Here is an 18,090-nt window from a genome sequence, read left to right on the forward strand (position 1 = left end):
TATATGTAACGGGTTATGAGCAGTTGTTCTTGTAGCAGGTCAATTGTGTTCTTGATCTTAGTTTATGCTTTTAACAAGTTCTTGCTTATTCAATATTGGCACTTTTTTTGTTTTGTTTTTTCTTTTTCATTTTTTTTTCTCGGTATATAATTTTTGGGACAAATGCTCCTCTGTGTTGGTGAAATTTTTGCCTTTGCTTGACTCATGTTTTATTTCTTAAAAAAAAAAAAAAGGGAAAAAAAAAATTAAAAACATTAAACCATGTACGTTGCCTAATTGATTTCTCCAAAACAGAGCAAAAAGTTTCTCTTTCTTAAAAAAATTCAGGAATGTAATCAATCTTTTATATTTACATTATTCTTTTAAATTAATTGTTTATAAATATATGAAGACTCGTAAAAGACAATTGACTAAATTAACATGTGAGGTAAGACAAAAATAAATTGTAATTTACATTAATATGTTTTAAACAATAATTAAATTTTATTATATTGTTTATTTATTTCGTTAGATATATTTTTTTAATATTTTTAATCAATTTTTTTTTACTTTATTTTTTTTTTTTTTATTCATAAAATAAAAAAATAAAAAAGAGAACAAAATCCTACCTTGACCGCTGATTGCTGATATTGCATTCCTTGAGATTGGGCAACCTTATTTTTTAATCAATTTTTGTTCTTACAAATAGGCAAGGCTTATTGGATGGAGAGCAGTCTTGCCTAATGTGATTGATTGCCTCGGCAGGTTCTACAATTTGAGGAGTGACAAATGGATTGGAGGATACTGCTTGGACAGCACGACTAGATCCCATGATTTGGTTTCACAGTTTGGGAAGTTCTAGAATGTGGTGTAAGTGAATCATGATTTGGGTGATTGGTTGCAACCTGATTGACAAAGAGGTTGTGTCATCGGCTACATTGTCTCATCTAACACAAATAAGTTTAACGATGTGAAGTGATTTTATATTTTTCAGCTCCCTAAAAAGAGTTTATCAGAAGTTTATTTTCTTTAAAAGAAATCGCCGTAATTTCTTGGAATATTTGGACAAAGAAACAAAGTCTTATGAGTTATGAAGAATATAAAAAAGATTCTGGTTTAGTTGTTGTAAGATCTGCGTGACACTCTTATTGGATTCAATCTACAATTAATGGACTTGCAAAAATATTTTAAACCGTATGACGTACATCTCACATGATTAGCTGTATAATTTTTTGTGTTTAATAAATAGATATAATGCAATAAGACCGAGTCGTAATATGCCCATATTCATTTAACTACTTTTGGTTTTGATATGTTTATGATGTACTAGTACATATACATTTTTTTTTTTTTTTTTTTAAAAAAAAGTAAATTTAAAATTTAAAAATGACTTATTTAACATAACTCCAAGTCAACACCCGGCAGAAAATAATCTCAGAAGATAGGAGTTGAATTTCCAAATGTGGTTGCCACGTTTCAAGCATGAATGGCCCTTTGGTGCCGTCAATAAGATTCGAAAATAATATATTAATTATTTAAAAATTGAGAAATACTTGGTTGTACACTCTCATCCCATCACTATCCCACTCTTTTTTACATTGACCAATAATATGAGAGATAGTATAGAGAGTGTAGTGGGATCCTGATTTTTTTAACAATATTATTGGTCCATGTAGACAAGAGTGGAATATGAGTGTGATGAGAGTGTACAACCAAGCATTTCTCTTAAAAATTAGAAAATAGATTCTCAAGTTGTCAACGTGGGTCTAGAAAAACGCTATTATTCAAGTACCACGACACTTTAACATTCCTATAGTTGTTACCCTAAAGCCTATAGGTCATTGGGTAGGATTAATGGATATTTCGAGCATGGGCGAAGGTGCACATAAACCCCATGGTTTCTTTAATTTTTTTTTAAAAAAAATAAAAAATAAAAAATAAAAATTTATCCTTAAATTTTTTTAATTTTTTTAGTTTTGCTCTCCCAAATTTTATTTTTTTTTTCAATTTTACCCTCTCAAATCTCAGATGCTGAGTTTGACCCTAATTTTGAGAGTCATACATGCTCCTATTTGAATCCTTTGTTCAGGGAGTTCAAATAGAGTTGAGAAGTCTCGTCATGATCATGCCCCTATACATCCACTCATTGTTTAATAGCATTTATTGGCGGCTTCGTTTTTTGTCATTCGTGCCAAGAATTAATCAAGTAACTGTTAGAGTATATTTGGATTACCCTGAAGTTAAGGATTTGACGAGAATTGAATCACCTTAAAGTAAGGGATTTAATTATGATTATATTTCATCTGTAATCTCTATAAATAGAGCATTTTATGTTGTAAACTAAAAGTAATAAGAGCATAATGTAGCTATTTGGACTTTATCATGTAGACATCCGTCATAGACTGAACCACGTAAAATTCACTGTTCTTATTTATTTTCAGCTTTTCATTTTATATTTTTGTAGCATTATCTTTTCTTTTGTGGTATCAGAGTTATCGACTAACGCCAGTGTTCAATCTTAAAGTTCTGTAATTTTTTTTCTCTGGAATTTAATGTCACGTTCTCTATAGTCAAAACACCCAAAGGTTTTACAATCTGTTCACCACATCATCCATCTAGTTCAATCAAACACCCTTTGTTTGTCTTCTTTTCATTTGTTTTCTTTTTTATTTATTTATTTTTATTAGGGGTATCCCTCCTCCCTATATCTGCAATGTACCTCATTCGTTGAACAACTGGTTCACCAAGGTGGTAGTCAAACCTTCCGAACGCAGTAGCTGCGTGTCAGGAACCGATGATTAATCCCCTAGCCCAATGTTCAACGCAACCCCAGACATTGGGCCTTAAACCGTAGGTAGATGATCAGAAGTTCAAAACCCCCCCTCCTCCCACAACCTGGGTGGTTGGCCCCAAGAAAGAGTTTGTACCCAACAGGATTCGAACTTGGGATCAGAAGGGAGAAATGCCCTACTGTCCCAAGCTCTAACCAACTAAGCCAAACAATAGTGTGCTTGAGTTGGAATTTTTAAGCTCCCCAAAGAGTTTACCCTAAGTTAATTTTCTTTAAAAAAAAAAAAAAATCACCTTAATTTCTTGGAATATTTGGACAGAGAAACAAAGTCTTATAAATGAGTTATGAAGAATATAAAAAAGGTTCTCGTTTAGTTTTTGTAAGATCTGCGTGACACTCTTATTGGATTCAATCTACAATGGACTTGCAAAAATATTATAAACCGTATGACATCTCATATGATTAGTTGTATCATTTTTTGTGTTTAATATATATAATGCAATAAGACCGAGTCGTAATAGCCTAATAGGCCCGCATTCATTGAACTACTTTTGGTTTTGATATGTTTATTTATCATATTTAAAAAAAAAAAGAAAAAAAAAGAAAAAGAAAAAGTACACATAATCCTTTCAAACTGCCACTTCATTGTTAATGTACCCCCCAAACTAGCAATTGCGTTAATCTCTCCCCCTAAACTACTAAAAAATTGTCAATGTCCTCCTAATTACAAAAATACCCTTCATAAAATTATTAAAATAAAATACAAAACTAAAAAAATTATTAAAAAATATAAAATAACAAAAATTTATTCCAAAAAAATTAAAAACTTTTTTTTTTGTTTGGTTTCATTTTATTTTTAAAAAATAATTATTTTTTTTCGTTTGATTTTTTATTAAAAAAAAATTGTTCTTTTTTTTTTTTTTTTAATTTAATAAAAAACTGGTTTTTATTTTTATTTTTTCGTTTTTTTAAATTGTTTTTATAATTTTCAGTTATTTTTTCGTTTGATTTTTTTTTTTTAAAAAAAATCATTCTTTTTTCGTTTTTTATTTTATTTTTTCGTTTCTAATTTAATTTTTTTTCAATAATTTTTTTTAAAAAATTTATAAGGACATTTTTGTGTTATTAAAAAAAAAAATAGGGTTATTTTTGTCTTTTTGTTGGCCTTGGGGGATATTGACATTTTTTGGTAGTTTGAGGGAAAACATTAACACAATTGGTAGTTTAGGGAGTACATTGACAATTGAATGATAGTTTGAAAGGGATATGTGTATTTTTTTTTTTTTTTTTTTAAAGTAAATTGAAAATTTAAAAAATACTTATTTAACATATATAACTCCAAGTCAACACCCAGCAGAAAATAATCCCAATATAGCAGTTGAATTTCTAATTGTGGGTGCCACGTTTCAAGCATGAATGGCCCTCTGGTGCCGTCAATCAGATTCGAAAATAATATATTTATTTAAAAATTAGAAGATCGATTGTAAACTAGAAAAATGCTATTATTAAAGTACCACGACACTTTTGAACGTTCCTATAGTTGTTATCTGATGGGTGTTTGGTTAGGATCGAAGGGTATTTCAAAAATTATGCTCTTATTTTAGTCTTTAATTTGTTCAGAGTTTCAGATAGAGCTAAAATTTTTCGTGACGGTCATGTCCCTAATATCCTTTCTTGTTTAACCGTCTTTATTGGCGGCCTTGTTTCTTGGCCTTCAATAATATTAGAATACAAATTTTGTAATTTTAAATTATTATGCGCATCAAATTTAAAATACTTTAATTAAAATTTAAAATTAATTTTTTTCTGCCAAAAAAATCAAGATGATCTTCGTGTACTTCTTGGTTCTACAAAAACTGTCTAAAAATTTTTACTTCTTCATTTCATTTTCTCACGTACTTTTTGGCTTCCACCACACGATTGAGACGTTTTTTTTTTTTTTTCGTTTTCATTTTAATTTAATTTTTTTCTGCCAAAAAAATCAAGATAATCTTCGTGCACTTCTTGGTTCTACAAAAACTGTCTAAACATTTTTACTTCTTCATTTCATTTTCTCATGTACTTTTTGGCTTCCACCTCGTTTTCCATGTAAAGTCCCTAACACTAATAGACTAGTAGTAGCCTGATTCCTACGTTTTGTACTTGTACGCAAAGTTTGTCTTCAGTGACTTGTCTAGTAGTCTTATAGACTTAAAAAAAAAGAAAAAAAAAAAAAAAAAAAGAAAAGAAAAGAAAAGAAAAAAGACGGTGGTACAGATGGGCTATTAGCATTAGAGAATAGGAAGGGCATAGGGGCCATTAGCCCTTGCAATGAAAATTTACTGAAGAAATATTTATTTATTTTAATTTTTTTTTTTTTTTTTTTTTTTTTTTTTTTTTTTTTTTTTTAACTCCAGCAGGGGCCATGAATGCATCCGCCACTGATTCCCTGTAGATATGTTGAAATTGGAGTAGAATCAGGTCTTCCCGTTTCAGTCAATGGGAAGAGGCTTTCTTCGGCATCCCTACTTAATGAGCTCAACAACTACAAGATTGGTGGGAGGCATGGAATTGGCCGAGTTGACATGGTTGAAAACCGACTTGTTGGTATGAAAAGCTGTGTGGGGTGTATGAAACTCCAGGTGGGACAATCCTCTTCACCGTTGTACGAGAGTTGGAGTCTTTAGCTATTGATCGAGAAACCATGCAAGTTAAGGATTCGCTCGCCCTCAAATATGCGGAGCTATTGTACGCAGGCAGATGGTTTGACCCACTTTGTGAGTCATTGGATAAATTCATGGAGAAGATTACCGAGTGTACGACAGGTTCAGTTGAACTCAAACTATATACAGAGGTTATGTTACTATAGTAAGCCGAAGTAGCCCTTATAGCTTGTACAGGAAAGATATCTCTTCTTTTGAGGATAGCCTGATCTATGATCAAGCTGATGATGCTGCTGGGTTTATATGGCTTTATGGTCATCCAACAAAGGTTCAATCAATGCTTATGCGGGATATCTAAGGCTTGACCTCCCTTGTTTTGTCATTCTGATTAACAATCCATTTGGATTAGTTTAACAACTACTATTAGGTTCTTAAGATTTACCATCTATTAATTTAGGGGTTCCTTTTTGTGACACGTTTTAGTTTTCTAGTTTGTTTTGTGATTGATTTGGACAAAAATGGTTCCGCACTTCTAGTGGGGCATATCTATTAATCTTCTACAACTTTATTGAAGCAACTTCAATAGGATGCCCATTAGCGAAAAGGAGATGAAATGTCATCTCCTTGAGGATGAACTTCATAGTTGCATCCACTTTGCTTATAAATATGCCAATCCAATAATATCCTATCAGATGCAAACAGGTTCTGGCTTTTAATTCAACTTGGGTTTTTTGATTGGGCAATGATTTCAATTTGTCATCCATCAAGGTTAGTTCATTTCTCTAGCAAAATTAATTCATTGATACTAGTTATTTACCAAAAAACTGAACAGATAACACAAAATCATGTATCAGTTAAGGTTATGCAGTCTGCATTGCCTGTTCACCAGTCTGAAAATGCTCTCCCCAACCTCGACTGTTGGAGGTCTTGGGGCTGAGATATAAGTGAACGAAAGGAATTCACATGCATGATTCTATAAAACAGGACAAACATTTTTCAGCTAAAAGGCAACTTCAATATGAACGAACAAGAGATACATGATTTGATATCTATCATCTGGATCTTAGGAACGAATATGTGGGTTGTTATGGGAGTAAAACAAAACAATAAAATCAAATGGACAATTTTCTTCACTTTACGTCCATGATTTGATATGTATCATCCTCGAATTCAAATGGACTCACACCATGAAGATGTGCATGTGGAAACGTGGCATGACTGCTGACCTGCAAGTAGTAACAAAATATTTACGCCTAACTGCAGTAGTGTATACTCCGCAAACCACTCATCCAGAAATCAGGAACAGGGAGGGAGAAAAGTAGGCATAGACTCCTACAAGAAGATAAAGATACCTTGTATTACAAAATCTAGGTTCTGCTAATATCACGACCAAACACCAAGGTTGATTGCCACACAAATCTGTTTCCTCCGGCTTATAACACGATTCTGTCAGATATGCTGAGCGCCAAATAAACCAACTGACAAATCCTGCAAAATTGCAGCTGCATCATTCCACGGTCCAATTTAACTTAATAGCTCAAGAGAGAAGGCCCAGGATGACTAAAAACTCAACTTGCTCTGCCAAAGATATCTACTAGAGCCTTGTATCTGCCAATGCTTGTCATGCTTCCTAGATGCTTGTAAACAAATGCATATATCTCCCAGTTCCATGGCATTTGCACCATTGGCATGACCTCCACCAACTTTACCAATTCTATTTAATAGATAAGATGGATATTTTCCTTGCCGCTCTGCAACCTTGAAAACTAAAAAGGAGGCATATCAAAGAGCCAATACCATTGGTAGAAATGCATTTTCATGAGCCAAAAAGAACTAGTAACTAACCTTTCACCTGAAGATTTTGGAAGTTCCAGAGAGTTAACAAGAGGAGAGGGGCCAACACCCATAGACCACGCTAACAGTCCATATGGAACCTCAGTGCCATCACTAAGAATTAACTTTTGAGCTTTTAACATCCTTGACAATCCCACAGACAAGATGGAAATCCTGACCGAGAGAAACTACTTAATGAAAAATGAATATATAGATTCATAACTAAAATTTGGGAGAGGCGGTGGTTGGGGGTTAAAAATTGCAATGTCCACAGTAGTTCAACATCCCAAATGTTGCTAGTGAGAGGAGCCTTACATATCCTTAGGAGAAGGCCCAAGTTCCTTTAAGAGAAAAATGGTTCATTTCGGATTTTACCTTTTACAACTAACAACTTAATTTATCTTCCACAACAAAGATCAGATTAAAACTTTCAATTTGAGAATATGCAATACATAATCCACAACAACATTTTTAAGACACAGGCAAACAAGTTCTTCCTATAATCATGCACCTCTTACTTTTGTCAACTATACGTTTAGTAGCACATATCTTTTTGGCAAACATCTCTCATGATAAAATCAATGAATTCAACTCCCGTGGGACCAAATTTCTTATAGCTGAGCCTTTTTGAAACTAAAACCTCAAAACCTGACACCACATATGTACGTGTAACTAGACTATTTGATGGATTTATCATATCATTCAAATATAATAAGCAAAGGACAACTGCTTTTCCTTCAACTCTGATCATGAAATTAGTTCGACTTTTTCTTCTTTTGCAGATTGCACCAGACAAGAGTTAGCTAGTGCATCAAATGGAATTCTATAACTTATTATAGCGCTTACACATGTGGCCCACGCAGGTGGAGGCCAGGAGGGGTGTGAACACCATGTGGTTCCGAGGAGACGCACACCACGTCGTAGAGCTTGGTGTCAAGGCCCTTCATGAACCTGCAAGCGGCCCACTCAGAGCCCACCACCACCACCCTCGGCTTCACCTCTGTGCCCTTATCAGTGGCTTCGGTGCTCAACCACGCCAGAGAAGCCAATGGAAATGGGTTCGATCAGCGCTCTGTTTCTGAGTTTGATGCTGGAGACTCGGATTAGGCTTCTGAACAAACAAAAAAAAAAAAAATTAGTGGAATCTTTGTATCAGAATCTGTAAACCAAGTCATCTGAGACTTTGAAGATGAGCAAGGCGTTCGAAATTTTTGCCTTTGACTTGAGTTCTTTGCAAGCAACTTTGGCTCGGTGGAGGAATGATTGCGTGGCAGCTGCATAAGGCATACATATGTCGTCTGTGAGTGAGGGAATTTCAGTGACAGTAGGAAACGGTTTCTCATGCATTTCACCTATTTGTTTTTTTATCCGCCACGACTGTCTACAAAGAAAAAGAAGAATAAAAAATAAAATAAAATATTTTATTTGAATTTCTAAATATTAAACTTTAAAAATTACAAAAGGCAGCAAGGGATATCTAGATACCATATATTTGGGGTGGAATTTTGCAAAATTATCTAGAATTGCTCATAGATTCCACAGATGGATTCCACACCTCTTCACTTCCATAATTTGCGAATCAATTTCACACTTTTTTGAGTTATAAAATGGAATATTAATTCCTTGGCGCCGCACTTGTAGATCGACGGCGAACTCTATTTCATCTCCACTTTTCATCTGAAGTCGTTCTATCCACACAGAGTCAGTCATCTTTAATGCATGTATATGATCTTCAAAGATATCAAAATCTGGTACAACCCAAGTATGTGGCACTATTTCCCAGTCATCCCAGTTGTTGGACTGGTCTCTTGAACTTTTATTACAAAATCTCCATTTCCATCTCAACGAACCCCCTTGGGGTATTATACTGCCTGAGACTGCTTTCTTGTTTACTGCACAAACAATGCAGAAAAGCACCTTGCTGATTTTACCTGCCAATAACGGAGGTACACGAAAGGATATTGAAGAACCGATTGCTTGATGGCTAATCCAATTTGGAATCTCACTTCCGGGGAGGAAAACGAAAGGATCTTGATTATAGTCTGTCTCGCACATCGTCTATTTCAAAAAAGTGTTTGTGTCATAAAATGAGAGAGAGAGAGAGAGAGAGAGAGAGAGAGAGAGAGAGAGAGAGAGAGAGAGAGAGAGAGAACCTTGAGAAGATACGGGAGAACACTCTCCCTAAAACCAGATGATAGATTGGTGCAGTTTCCCATGCTAATATAACCAGGTAAACATAGCAAACTCTCCAAATTTTGAATCTCAACCAGTTTGTGGCAATTATCAAGTCCAATTTTTGCGGACTTCTGCCAGTTGTTGAGATTATCATGGTCAGAAGATCCTGAACTCTCATTCGTCAGAACTAAGATTCTTTCCAATGATGTGCAGCCATTTGCTCCCAAAAATATTACACTTCTAGGAAGTGAAATTGATTGAAGTGTAGTACACTCGTTCAAAATCAATTCCTGTAATTTAGAAAGGCGGCTGATGCAACTAGGTAGGTTACGAAAATTGTTTCTTGATAAATTCAATTCTTCGAGTGAAGATAAATATCCAAATTCAATGGGGATCTCGGCTTCAGACAAATTGTGGCAACTGAGATCTAGTGTTGTCAATGAACATAATTCAGAAATGGATAACAAACTTATGCAGTTGGAGCTTTTGGATGATATCAGTCCTCCACATCCAGGTAATGTTAAAACACTGAGACTACTCAAAAGACCCAAGGACAATGGTATTTGCTCAATAGCAGTTCCGTGTGCCTCCAACTTGCTTAAAGCCATCATATTCCCCCATTGTTCAGGTAACTTGTCGAGTTTTGAGCAGCCAGTCAATATAAGACTTTGAAGAGATTTTAAGTTAGAAGTGCTACTAATTGGAAGACCCCTAAGCTTCTTGCACCCTCCTAAATTTAGTAATTTAAGTCCTTTTAGATGTCCAATGGACTCGTGAATCTTAACTAAGCTTGTACAACCTACAAATGTCAAATCCTCTAGATGTGAGGTTCGTGAGAACTCTGGTGATTCGATAAGATATTGACATCCAAAAAAACTTACATTTTTGGTATTCTCCAAAAGCCTAAAGGAGGATGGTAGTTGCTTAATAGCAGTGAAGTTCAGCACTAGCTTTTTTAAAGCCGTCATATTCCCTAATTGTTCCGGTAAATTCTCAAAATTATAGCAATCCCCCAAGTCGAGTGTTTCAAGAGATTCTAAGTTTGAAATACTATTTGGAAGATTCCTAAGCTTCTCACACCTTTGTAAATTCAACAAAACAAGTCTTTTTAGAAGTCCAATAGACTCGTGAATCTCAACCAAGCTTTTACAACCTTCAAGTACTAGCCTTTCTAGATGTGGGGATTGTAAGAAGTTTGGTAATTTGGTGAGACAGCTACATCCAGAAAATGATGCAATTTTGAGATTCATGAAAAAACCAAAGGAAGATGGTTGTTGATTCGGTAATTTTTCAAATGCTGAGCAGCCAGATAAGTCAAGAGTTTCAAGAGATTCTAAGTTAAAAATGCTTCTTGGAAGATACTTCAGGTTTGTGCAATCCTTTAAATTCAATAAAACAAGTCTTTTGAGATGTCCAATGGAATCATGAACCTGAACCAAGCTTGTGCAACCTTCAAGTACTAGTATCTCCAGTTGTGGGACTTGTGAGAAATATGGTGATCTAGTGAGATATTTGGAATTGCTAAGATTAAGGACCTTCAACTTGTTGAAAATCTGTGAGAAAAATAAACAAAAGAAAAGTACTTGTTAGTTATACATTTAAACATTAGCAGGAAAAAAAAAAATCATTATAAGATTTGTCATACTTTATTCTTCTTCTTCCAAACTCGTTTGACTTTACTATGCTGCATATCAAGAATAACCAGGTTCTCTAGATGAAAATCTCGTGGAAGAGATATTAGAGCGCACTTATGCCAACAAAGCCATTTAAGCTCTTTGGAGAGATATTCATAGGATCCTGTAAGTTGAACATCATTGATTTGGAGTAATCTCAAATTCGTCATTTTTTTAAATGCTTTAGTTTCTAGTTCTACATCTTCAAGTAGCGGGGGATTTAAGATGAGACCCTCAACTTTCTTCGAACCCTAGCAAAATAGATGGCTGGATTAGCAACGCACATCCTCATATTGTGTAAATCTAGAATAATTTTGAATATGCCTATACATTCTCAACCTGACTTGATTTAGAAAAGTTTTGAATTTAAAGTCAAATCACATATGAGTTACATTGATACACTATTCAAACTATGAAGCATGCTTGGCAAAATGGCCAAATGACAAAATGGCAAATCACTCATGCATACGTACCTTCTTTTTTTTTTTTTTTTTCCTGAGCACCTCATGCATGCCTATATAATATGTATATTATGTACATGTACATGTACGTACGTACGTACGTACATGTGGCTGCGCACATGTTTATGTGTATATACACATTCCACCTTTTTTTTCACAACTAAAAAATGCATATACATCTTACCGTAGGTTTGTGTAGTACATTTAAGACATCCTTGTAAAACCACAACCTGCTGCGTTTTTCTGGATATTTGGGCGATTCTTCACAAACAATTTCTCTTCCCATATCTCGAATTAGATTATGCATCTTCAACTTATTTTGGTAATCAATTGTCACAAGTGACAATTGAATGAGAATAGGGATACCACTCTCTGGAAAGAAATTACAACCATCAAGTATTTTGATAACATATTCTTTGTCCATATTGACAAGGAAACATGCAATATCAAGGAATATGTACTTTATAATTCTGTCCAATGAATCAAAACTTATTCTAAGTATTTTTTGAATCTTTGGATGAGAAGTTCTTTGTAATTTGTCCAATTCACTTTTCCATTCAGCAGTGCTTCTTCCTTTAAGAAAAGAACCCAAAACCTCAAGAGCTAATGGAAGTCCTCCGGCATAATTCACTGCTTCAATCGAAAGCTTTGAGTAATCTCCATTTGGATTTGGATTGGTCATCTTGAAGGCATGCCAATTGAAAAGCTGAAGAGACTCCCAATCATTCAGTATTTCAACTTCATATTTTTCATCTACTTCCAATTGAGTTAGCAAATGTTCATCTCTAGTTGTTATAATGATTCTACTTCCTGGACCAAGCCAGTGCTTTTCGACTAACATGTGTATGTTTCCAAAGTCATCCACATCATCAAGAATAACAAGAACCTTTTTTCCATGAATTCTATGTTGAATTATATTGGTTCCTCTGTCAACATTCACAATCTTCGAATTCATTTTCAATATATCAGAAAGAAGTTGATTTTGTAAGTGGATTAAGCCATCAGGCTTTTCTGAACTTTCTTTAAGGTTTGAAAGAAAGCTATTTCCTTCAAATGCATCACATATTTCATTGTAGACAGCTTTTGCTAGGGTTGTTTTACCTATTCCACCCATTCCGTAAATGCCCACAACTCGAACGTCTCTTGTTCCAAGATTCAATAAAACTTTAATATCATCAACACGAGACTTCATTCCTATTGGGTGTTTGGCAACATTCAAGAGAGCGGGGTTCACTTTACACAAAACTTCTTCAACAATCTCTTTAATGAATCTTGATTCATACCTAATTATTGTGATTCAAATAGAAAAGAGCACAACAAAGTAAGCATAAGGAAAACAAAAGAAGAAAGAAAATTATTAATTATTATTTTACGTCATGACAAATAATTAGGTTTTACCAAAATTATTGACACTTATCATTTAAATAAATTTCTATGTAGTTTCTTCTCCTATTGACATGCCATGAAACAATTATTTTGGTTTCTTTTAGCAGAAAAAAGCCATCAATGGTTTTGGACAAAGTATGGTTACAATATCATTCCTCTCAAGTGTACGATAGTTTATCTAAAAAGCTATACTAGACTTGATAATTCAGGAAAAAAAAAGTTTCTCTAGATGGCATGATCTTGATACACTGATAGAGTGTGCACGGAAAAGAAAATTAACCATCAACTCATTCAACTCAAACACTAATTTCCTTAATACATTTAGGGGGTTTTGTTAAGTTTATCCTCTTTTTTTTTTTTTTTTATCAACTTTTGTAAAAGAAAAGAAAAAAGAAAGAAATGCATGACAAAGTACAAGAGTACATAGCATAATACCCATCTGCAACGTTATTAAGATCCCAACCGGAACAACTTGCAGCTTCAGCAAGTGCTGCTCTCCACCTTCGCACCCTTTCCATATCGGTCTGAAACCGCTTTTCATGCCTAGCAAAGGCTTCCACAAAAGTTCCAATCTGATGTCGGACATCCGAGGGGTCTACGTGATAAAATATCGGAAGAAGAGTGTGGCCTATGGTACTCCTGCAACACACTATCTCCACAAGTTCATCAAGGCACCACCTTGAAGAAGCATAGCCTTCGGAAAATACCACAATGGAAATCCTTGATCCACGAATTGCATTGAGTAGTTCGGTAGAGATGTTCTCCCCTCTTTGAAGTTCCTCGTCATCTCGGAAGGTACGAATTCCGACCCTCATCAAGGCGGAATAGAGGTGATCGGTAAAGTTCTTGCGAGTATCTTCACCTCTGAAACTCAGAAAGACGTCGTAATCCCAACCAGATTGAGAAGATGACGAGGTGGTTCTTGTGGTTGAGTTTGATTGGACTGAAAAAGGAGACATATTCGGCGAGTAAAGAGAATGATTTTTTGGAAAGTAAATTGAAAAATGAGAAAGAATATCATTTATTAAACAAAAATTAAAATCCCAATTCTTTTTATGATGATTCATCCTTTTCTTCTTCATTTTTTATTTTTTTATCGTCTAATCAAAGTTTCACGCTACCAAAGTGGACACGTACGATATTGATGAGGATTCAGTGGTATCTGAACTTACTAATAATTTCATATTTTTATTTTTGCTGGTTTTTAATAAAAATATAATTTCTCCATAATTGAAAAAAAAAAAAAAAAAAAAAAACAAAACAAAAAAAATGGCAACAAGAATTAATTCGTACCAGAAACCATAATTCCTGTAACATTAATATTGAAAGAAGGCAAGCAGAAAGAGAGTTGGATTGAAGTTGAAGTTAGGAAGGGTAAAGTTTTAAATGGTTGAAAACGGTACCTTCTTTGTTTGGGTCTTGGACGACGAGAACCTTGCGAGCCTGCTGGTTTTGGTCCTCCGATTCAGGATCCCGCTTCCTCTTCAAGCTTGGTGGTATCACAGTACTGAAGCTTTGGCCCATGGGTGGTAGATAGAGGGGGATGGGGGTGGTAGGGGTAGTTTGGGAAAGAAATCGTGGTTTGTGGGGTAATATTAGGAGAGAAGTGAGAAATGTGGGGATGCCAGCAAAATGGGTTTAACGCTGATCAGTTTCTGGGTTTGATGGCAGAGAAGTTGGATTAGGATTTGTGGGTAACGAGAAAGAGAAATTTCGGTTCAGAGGAGGGAAAGGGAGAGAGAAAGGGATCAGAAGAAAGAAGATGAAGAAAGCTACAAGCACTTTCCTACCATCTTTATTGATGTGCGCCACCTCTTGAAGATGAAGAAAGCTTCGCGAAACTCGCAATGGCGGAACCTCTTTTTTGTTTCAAGTGTACCCCTGGTCCCGAGGCTCGTGCTTTTCTGAGTCCAAGATGCTTTTTTTTTTTGTAATATTATAATAAAAGTGAAAGTGGAAATGTGAATGTGGAATGTTGATATATTGGCCACAATAAAGGAAAAGAGAAACTCATAAATAAATAAAATAAAATAAAATAAAATAAAAGTTATTATAAATTTAATGTGAAGGTGTGAATACTAAAATTAAGATTAACATTCAGTGCAATGTTTTTGTTTTATTGCGTTATTAGAACAGGTTTACTCAAATACATACATGTCCAAACAAAAAAGGTCTTCTCCTACGTATCCTCACATATTTTTACTCTATTACAGTAAGATCAGGCAAAAGAATTGCACCGAATTTAATATATCTCTAGAAAGTATATGGAATGATTATATTTCAATGTGATAGAGGAAAAGAGAAACTACAAATATATATATATCCTGAAAAGTCAAAAGGACTATTATTATTATTTATTTATTTATTTTTTTAGTGAAGAACACATATTAGTTAAATATAATTAATATGAATTCTTTAAAGTATCTGTTGATCGAAGATGCTCATAGATAGACTTTTGTTGTGCAATAACGGCTCCCAAGCTGTGTGTATGTGTTTGTGTGAAAGTTAATAATTGTAGTATAATTTTTATACAATTTTAATAATTTTTTTTAAACTAATTATTGGATTTATTTTTTTACATGTGGGTCCTAAAAATCTAATGATTGATGTTAAAAAAAAAATTGTTAGAGTTGTACAAGAGTTATATGAAAGTTGTAAACATATCATATCTTGATAGTTGTATGAGAGCAAGGACGCCAGAAAATACACAAAAACACAATTTTTTATTTTTTATTTACTTATTTACTTTTTTTTTTATTAATGCGATTAAAAATACACAAAAAAAAAAAATCTCATGCTCTAAAAACAAATGTCACCTCCTCTTAAAAAAAAAATACACAAAAAATTTATGTATTCTAAAAAGACAAGTTAGTTTAATAAACAAAATGAGGAAAAATTTTCCATCCCGGGGCTAGTCGAGCGACCTCCAAACAAAAAGGTACCAGATTTCCACTCCAAAACAGAACAGTGTTCTTCTTTGTTGTCATTTTCCTTCTCCAACCTATGCTCGCACAGTCACACTTTCCCAAATACAAAGTACAAACACACACATTTTCCACCTTCCTAAACTGAACACCCAACCACTTGCCTTGGATTTGGATTTTCCAGGGATTTGTCTTCTCCTCCCGATTCCTTCTCTCTTCCTCCACTCCACCAGGTATGCGAAATCAAACTCAAACCCTTTCACTGAATTCCCTCACAAGTTTCAGTTCTTTTCAATTCCAAGCAGTTGCAGAACTAGATTATCAACTTAGGGGGAGCGAGATAATTTTTTTTTTTTTTTTTAAAAAAAAAAAAATTGATTACAAACAATAAAAAATATAACTAACAAAATTCATAAATAATTTAATTAACAATTGTTTAAATGTAATTTATATTTTCACCCATAAGCTATAAGCATAAAAAAACAGAAATTAGTTCTCAAAAAAATAAATAAATAAATTATTGTTTGGCTTAGTAATAAACTCAAAAGACCTGTACTGCCCTTAAAAAAAAAATTTAAAAAAATAAATAAATAAAAAAGAAAAGAAAAAGAGCACTACACAAGCTCTCTAGTCTCTTCCACAATTATTTCCAGGCTTGGTTTTCGTAATTTTTTTTTTTTAAGGCTTAGTTTTTGTATTGAAGGCAAAAAAAAGCACAAGACCCAAAAAGAAAAGTACAAAAAGTCAAAAGACAGCAATTGCGTATAAGGTGGATTCAATGACTAGGCTTGGGTCTTGTGCGTTTGTGATTTTAAACAATTCGTTTCATTAAATCCAAGTCTAGTCAGTGTCGTTTCTTAAAAGATTTAATAAAACGGGACGTTTAGAAACACAAACGCACCAAACATTTAAGAACGCCTCAAACGCACCGTTTAGATCTTTTTCTCATGGATCTTCTTTTTAACCTAACTTTCTAAAAGCTCTGAAACTAAAATAGGATTATAAAAGCCTACAAATTAAAAATGGCATGTCGTCTGCTGCTTGCCCTTACTAATAATGTCTATGCCCCTTATGGTTGGTTTTGGGGGGCAACCAAGGTATCAAAAAAAATTTACCAAGTGTTTAAAAAAAAGAAAAAAAAATTGTGGGTTGATGGGAGGAGCCAGTGCCCTGTAGCTCCGCTCCTGCTTTCAAGAAAGTTCTAATTCCACACACTTTCAAGTTTCAACCATTAACACTTAACATGCTTTCATTTCTTTGTTCTCTATACACAATAACTAGAAACTAGTCTATTTGAGGAACTCTCGTTCTTTATTTCCATTCTAAATAATTTTATTTTATGTTTTTCAATAAATTGAGGGGGGGCCCATGGCCCCTACTGGCCCCCCCCCTTTCCTCCGTCTTTGTATGAGAGTAATTTTTTTGCGGATAACCATGATAGAAAATAATTAAATCAGGTATAAAAAATTGTATAAAATAATTGAAGTTATAAAAATTAATATGGAATAATTATTGAAATAATTATTATTTAATATGAATAAATTATTTAATTTTTATATTTTTGGTGTTTGGCACTATTGCCTTGCTAGATTATTTTACAATCTAGGCTGTTTAACAGGTGTGTTTGTTTTGAATAATATTCAACTTTTTTCAAAAAACAAATTATATTTCATTCAACTTTTTCAAAAAAATTCAAAATTTTTCAAATTTTATCTCACAAAGTCAAACCTCGTAATTCGCGCAGTGAATTCGAATAATATTCGAATTCAACACCTAAACGGACCATTCTTTCTACTTTTTTATTATTTAAAAAAAAAAAAAAAAAAAAAAAAATTTGCGTCGTACCACAGCCAATGGATGACACTATTAAGGCCCAATCAGAAGAGCAACCAGCTGTGGAGTCTATTGTTAAAGAAGCACCAGAACAAGTAGCAGTTGCATCTCTCGAGAAAGGGCAAGAAGAGAAAGCAAATATAATTGATGTTCCTGATCGAACAAATACCAGAAACGCACTCTTGAGAAACTTGGTTGTATATATCATTTCTCTTAATATATATATATATATATTTCAAGAGTGACACGTTTCATTATTCCATTGTTGATGACGTGGCACATTAATGAAATACATCAAGTTTCTCGACAAAATTTGACTACAAAAACTAAATTATTATCTTGGCTTACCCTGAGAATCTCTAATGATCAACTGATTTTGGACTGCAGAAAAGG

The 18,090-nt window shown here is 33.8% G+C and overlaps 2 protein-coding genes across 5 annotated transcripts; one reads left to right on the plus strand and one right to left on the minus strand.

The window, feature by feature from the left end:
* The first annotated feature begins 5,178 nt into the window (after positions 1 to 5,178).
* LOC133876939 (argininosuccinate synthase, chloroplastic-like) lies at positions 5,179 to 6,349 on the plus strand. Its single transcript, XM_062315159.1, has 3 exons — positions 5,179 to 5,305; positions 5,392 to 5,603; positions 6,245 to 6,349. The coding sequence occupies exons 1-3, from the start codon at positions 5,179 to 5,181 to the stop codon at positions 6,347 to 6,349; spliced, it is 444 nt and encodes a 147-aa protein (XP_062171143.1).
* LOC133877501 (disease resistance protein RPV1-like) lies at positions 6,238 to 14,854 on the minus strand. 4 transcript variants are annotated; one of them, XR_009901749.1, is made up of 11 exons: positions 14,344 to 14,854; positions 13,376 to 13,883; positions 11,739 to 12,837; positions 11,066 to 11,344; positions 10,851 to 10,973; positions 8,461 to 8,519; positions 8,092 to 8,356; positions 7,258 to 7,419; positions 6,986 to 7,170; positions 6,765 to 6,900; positions 6,238 to 6,638 (listed from the first exon to the last, which is right to left on the minus strand). XR_009901749.1 is itself a non-coding variant. In XM_062315832.1 (7 exons), the coding sequence occupies exons 1-6, from the start codon at positions 14,462 to 14,464 to the stop codon at positions 8,773 to 8,775; spliced, it is 4,113 nt and encodes a 1,370-aa protein (XP_062171816.1). In that variant the 5' UTR covers positions 14,465 to 14,854; the 3' UTR covers positions 8,467 to 8,626; positions 8,731 to 8,772. The 4 variants fall into 4 exon arrangements, 2 of the variants coding, with proteins under 2 accessions (XP_062171816.1, XP_062171818.1); XR_009901748.1 differs by having other exon boundaries at positions 6,986 to 7,178; XM_062315832.1 differs by lacking the exons at positions 6,238 to 6,638; positions 6,765 to 6,900; positions 6,986 to 7,170; positions 7,258 to 7,419; positions 8,092 to 8,356 and adding an exon at positions 8,731 to 9,303 and having other exon boundaries at positions 8,467 to 8,626; positions 9,399 to 10,973.
* Between the last annotated feature and the right edge of the window lie 3,236 nt (positions 14,855 to 18,090).

Source organism: Alnus glutinosa, chromosome 9 (assembly GCF_958979055.1).
Source record: "Alnus glutinosa chromosome 9, dhAlnGlut1.1, whole genome shotgun sequence".
NCBI lineage: Eukaryota > Viridiplantae > Streptophyta > Magnoliopsida > Fagales > Betulaceae > Alnus > Alnus glutinosa.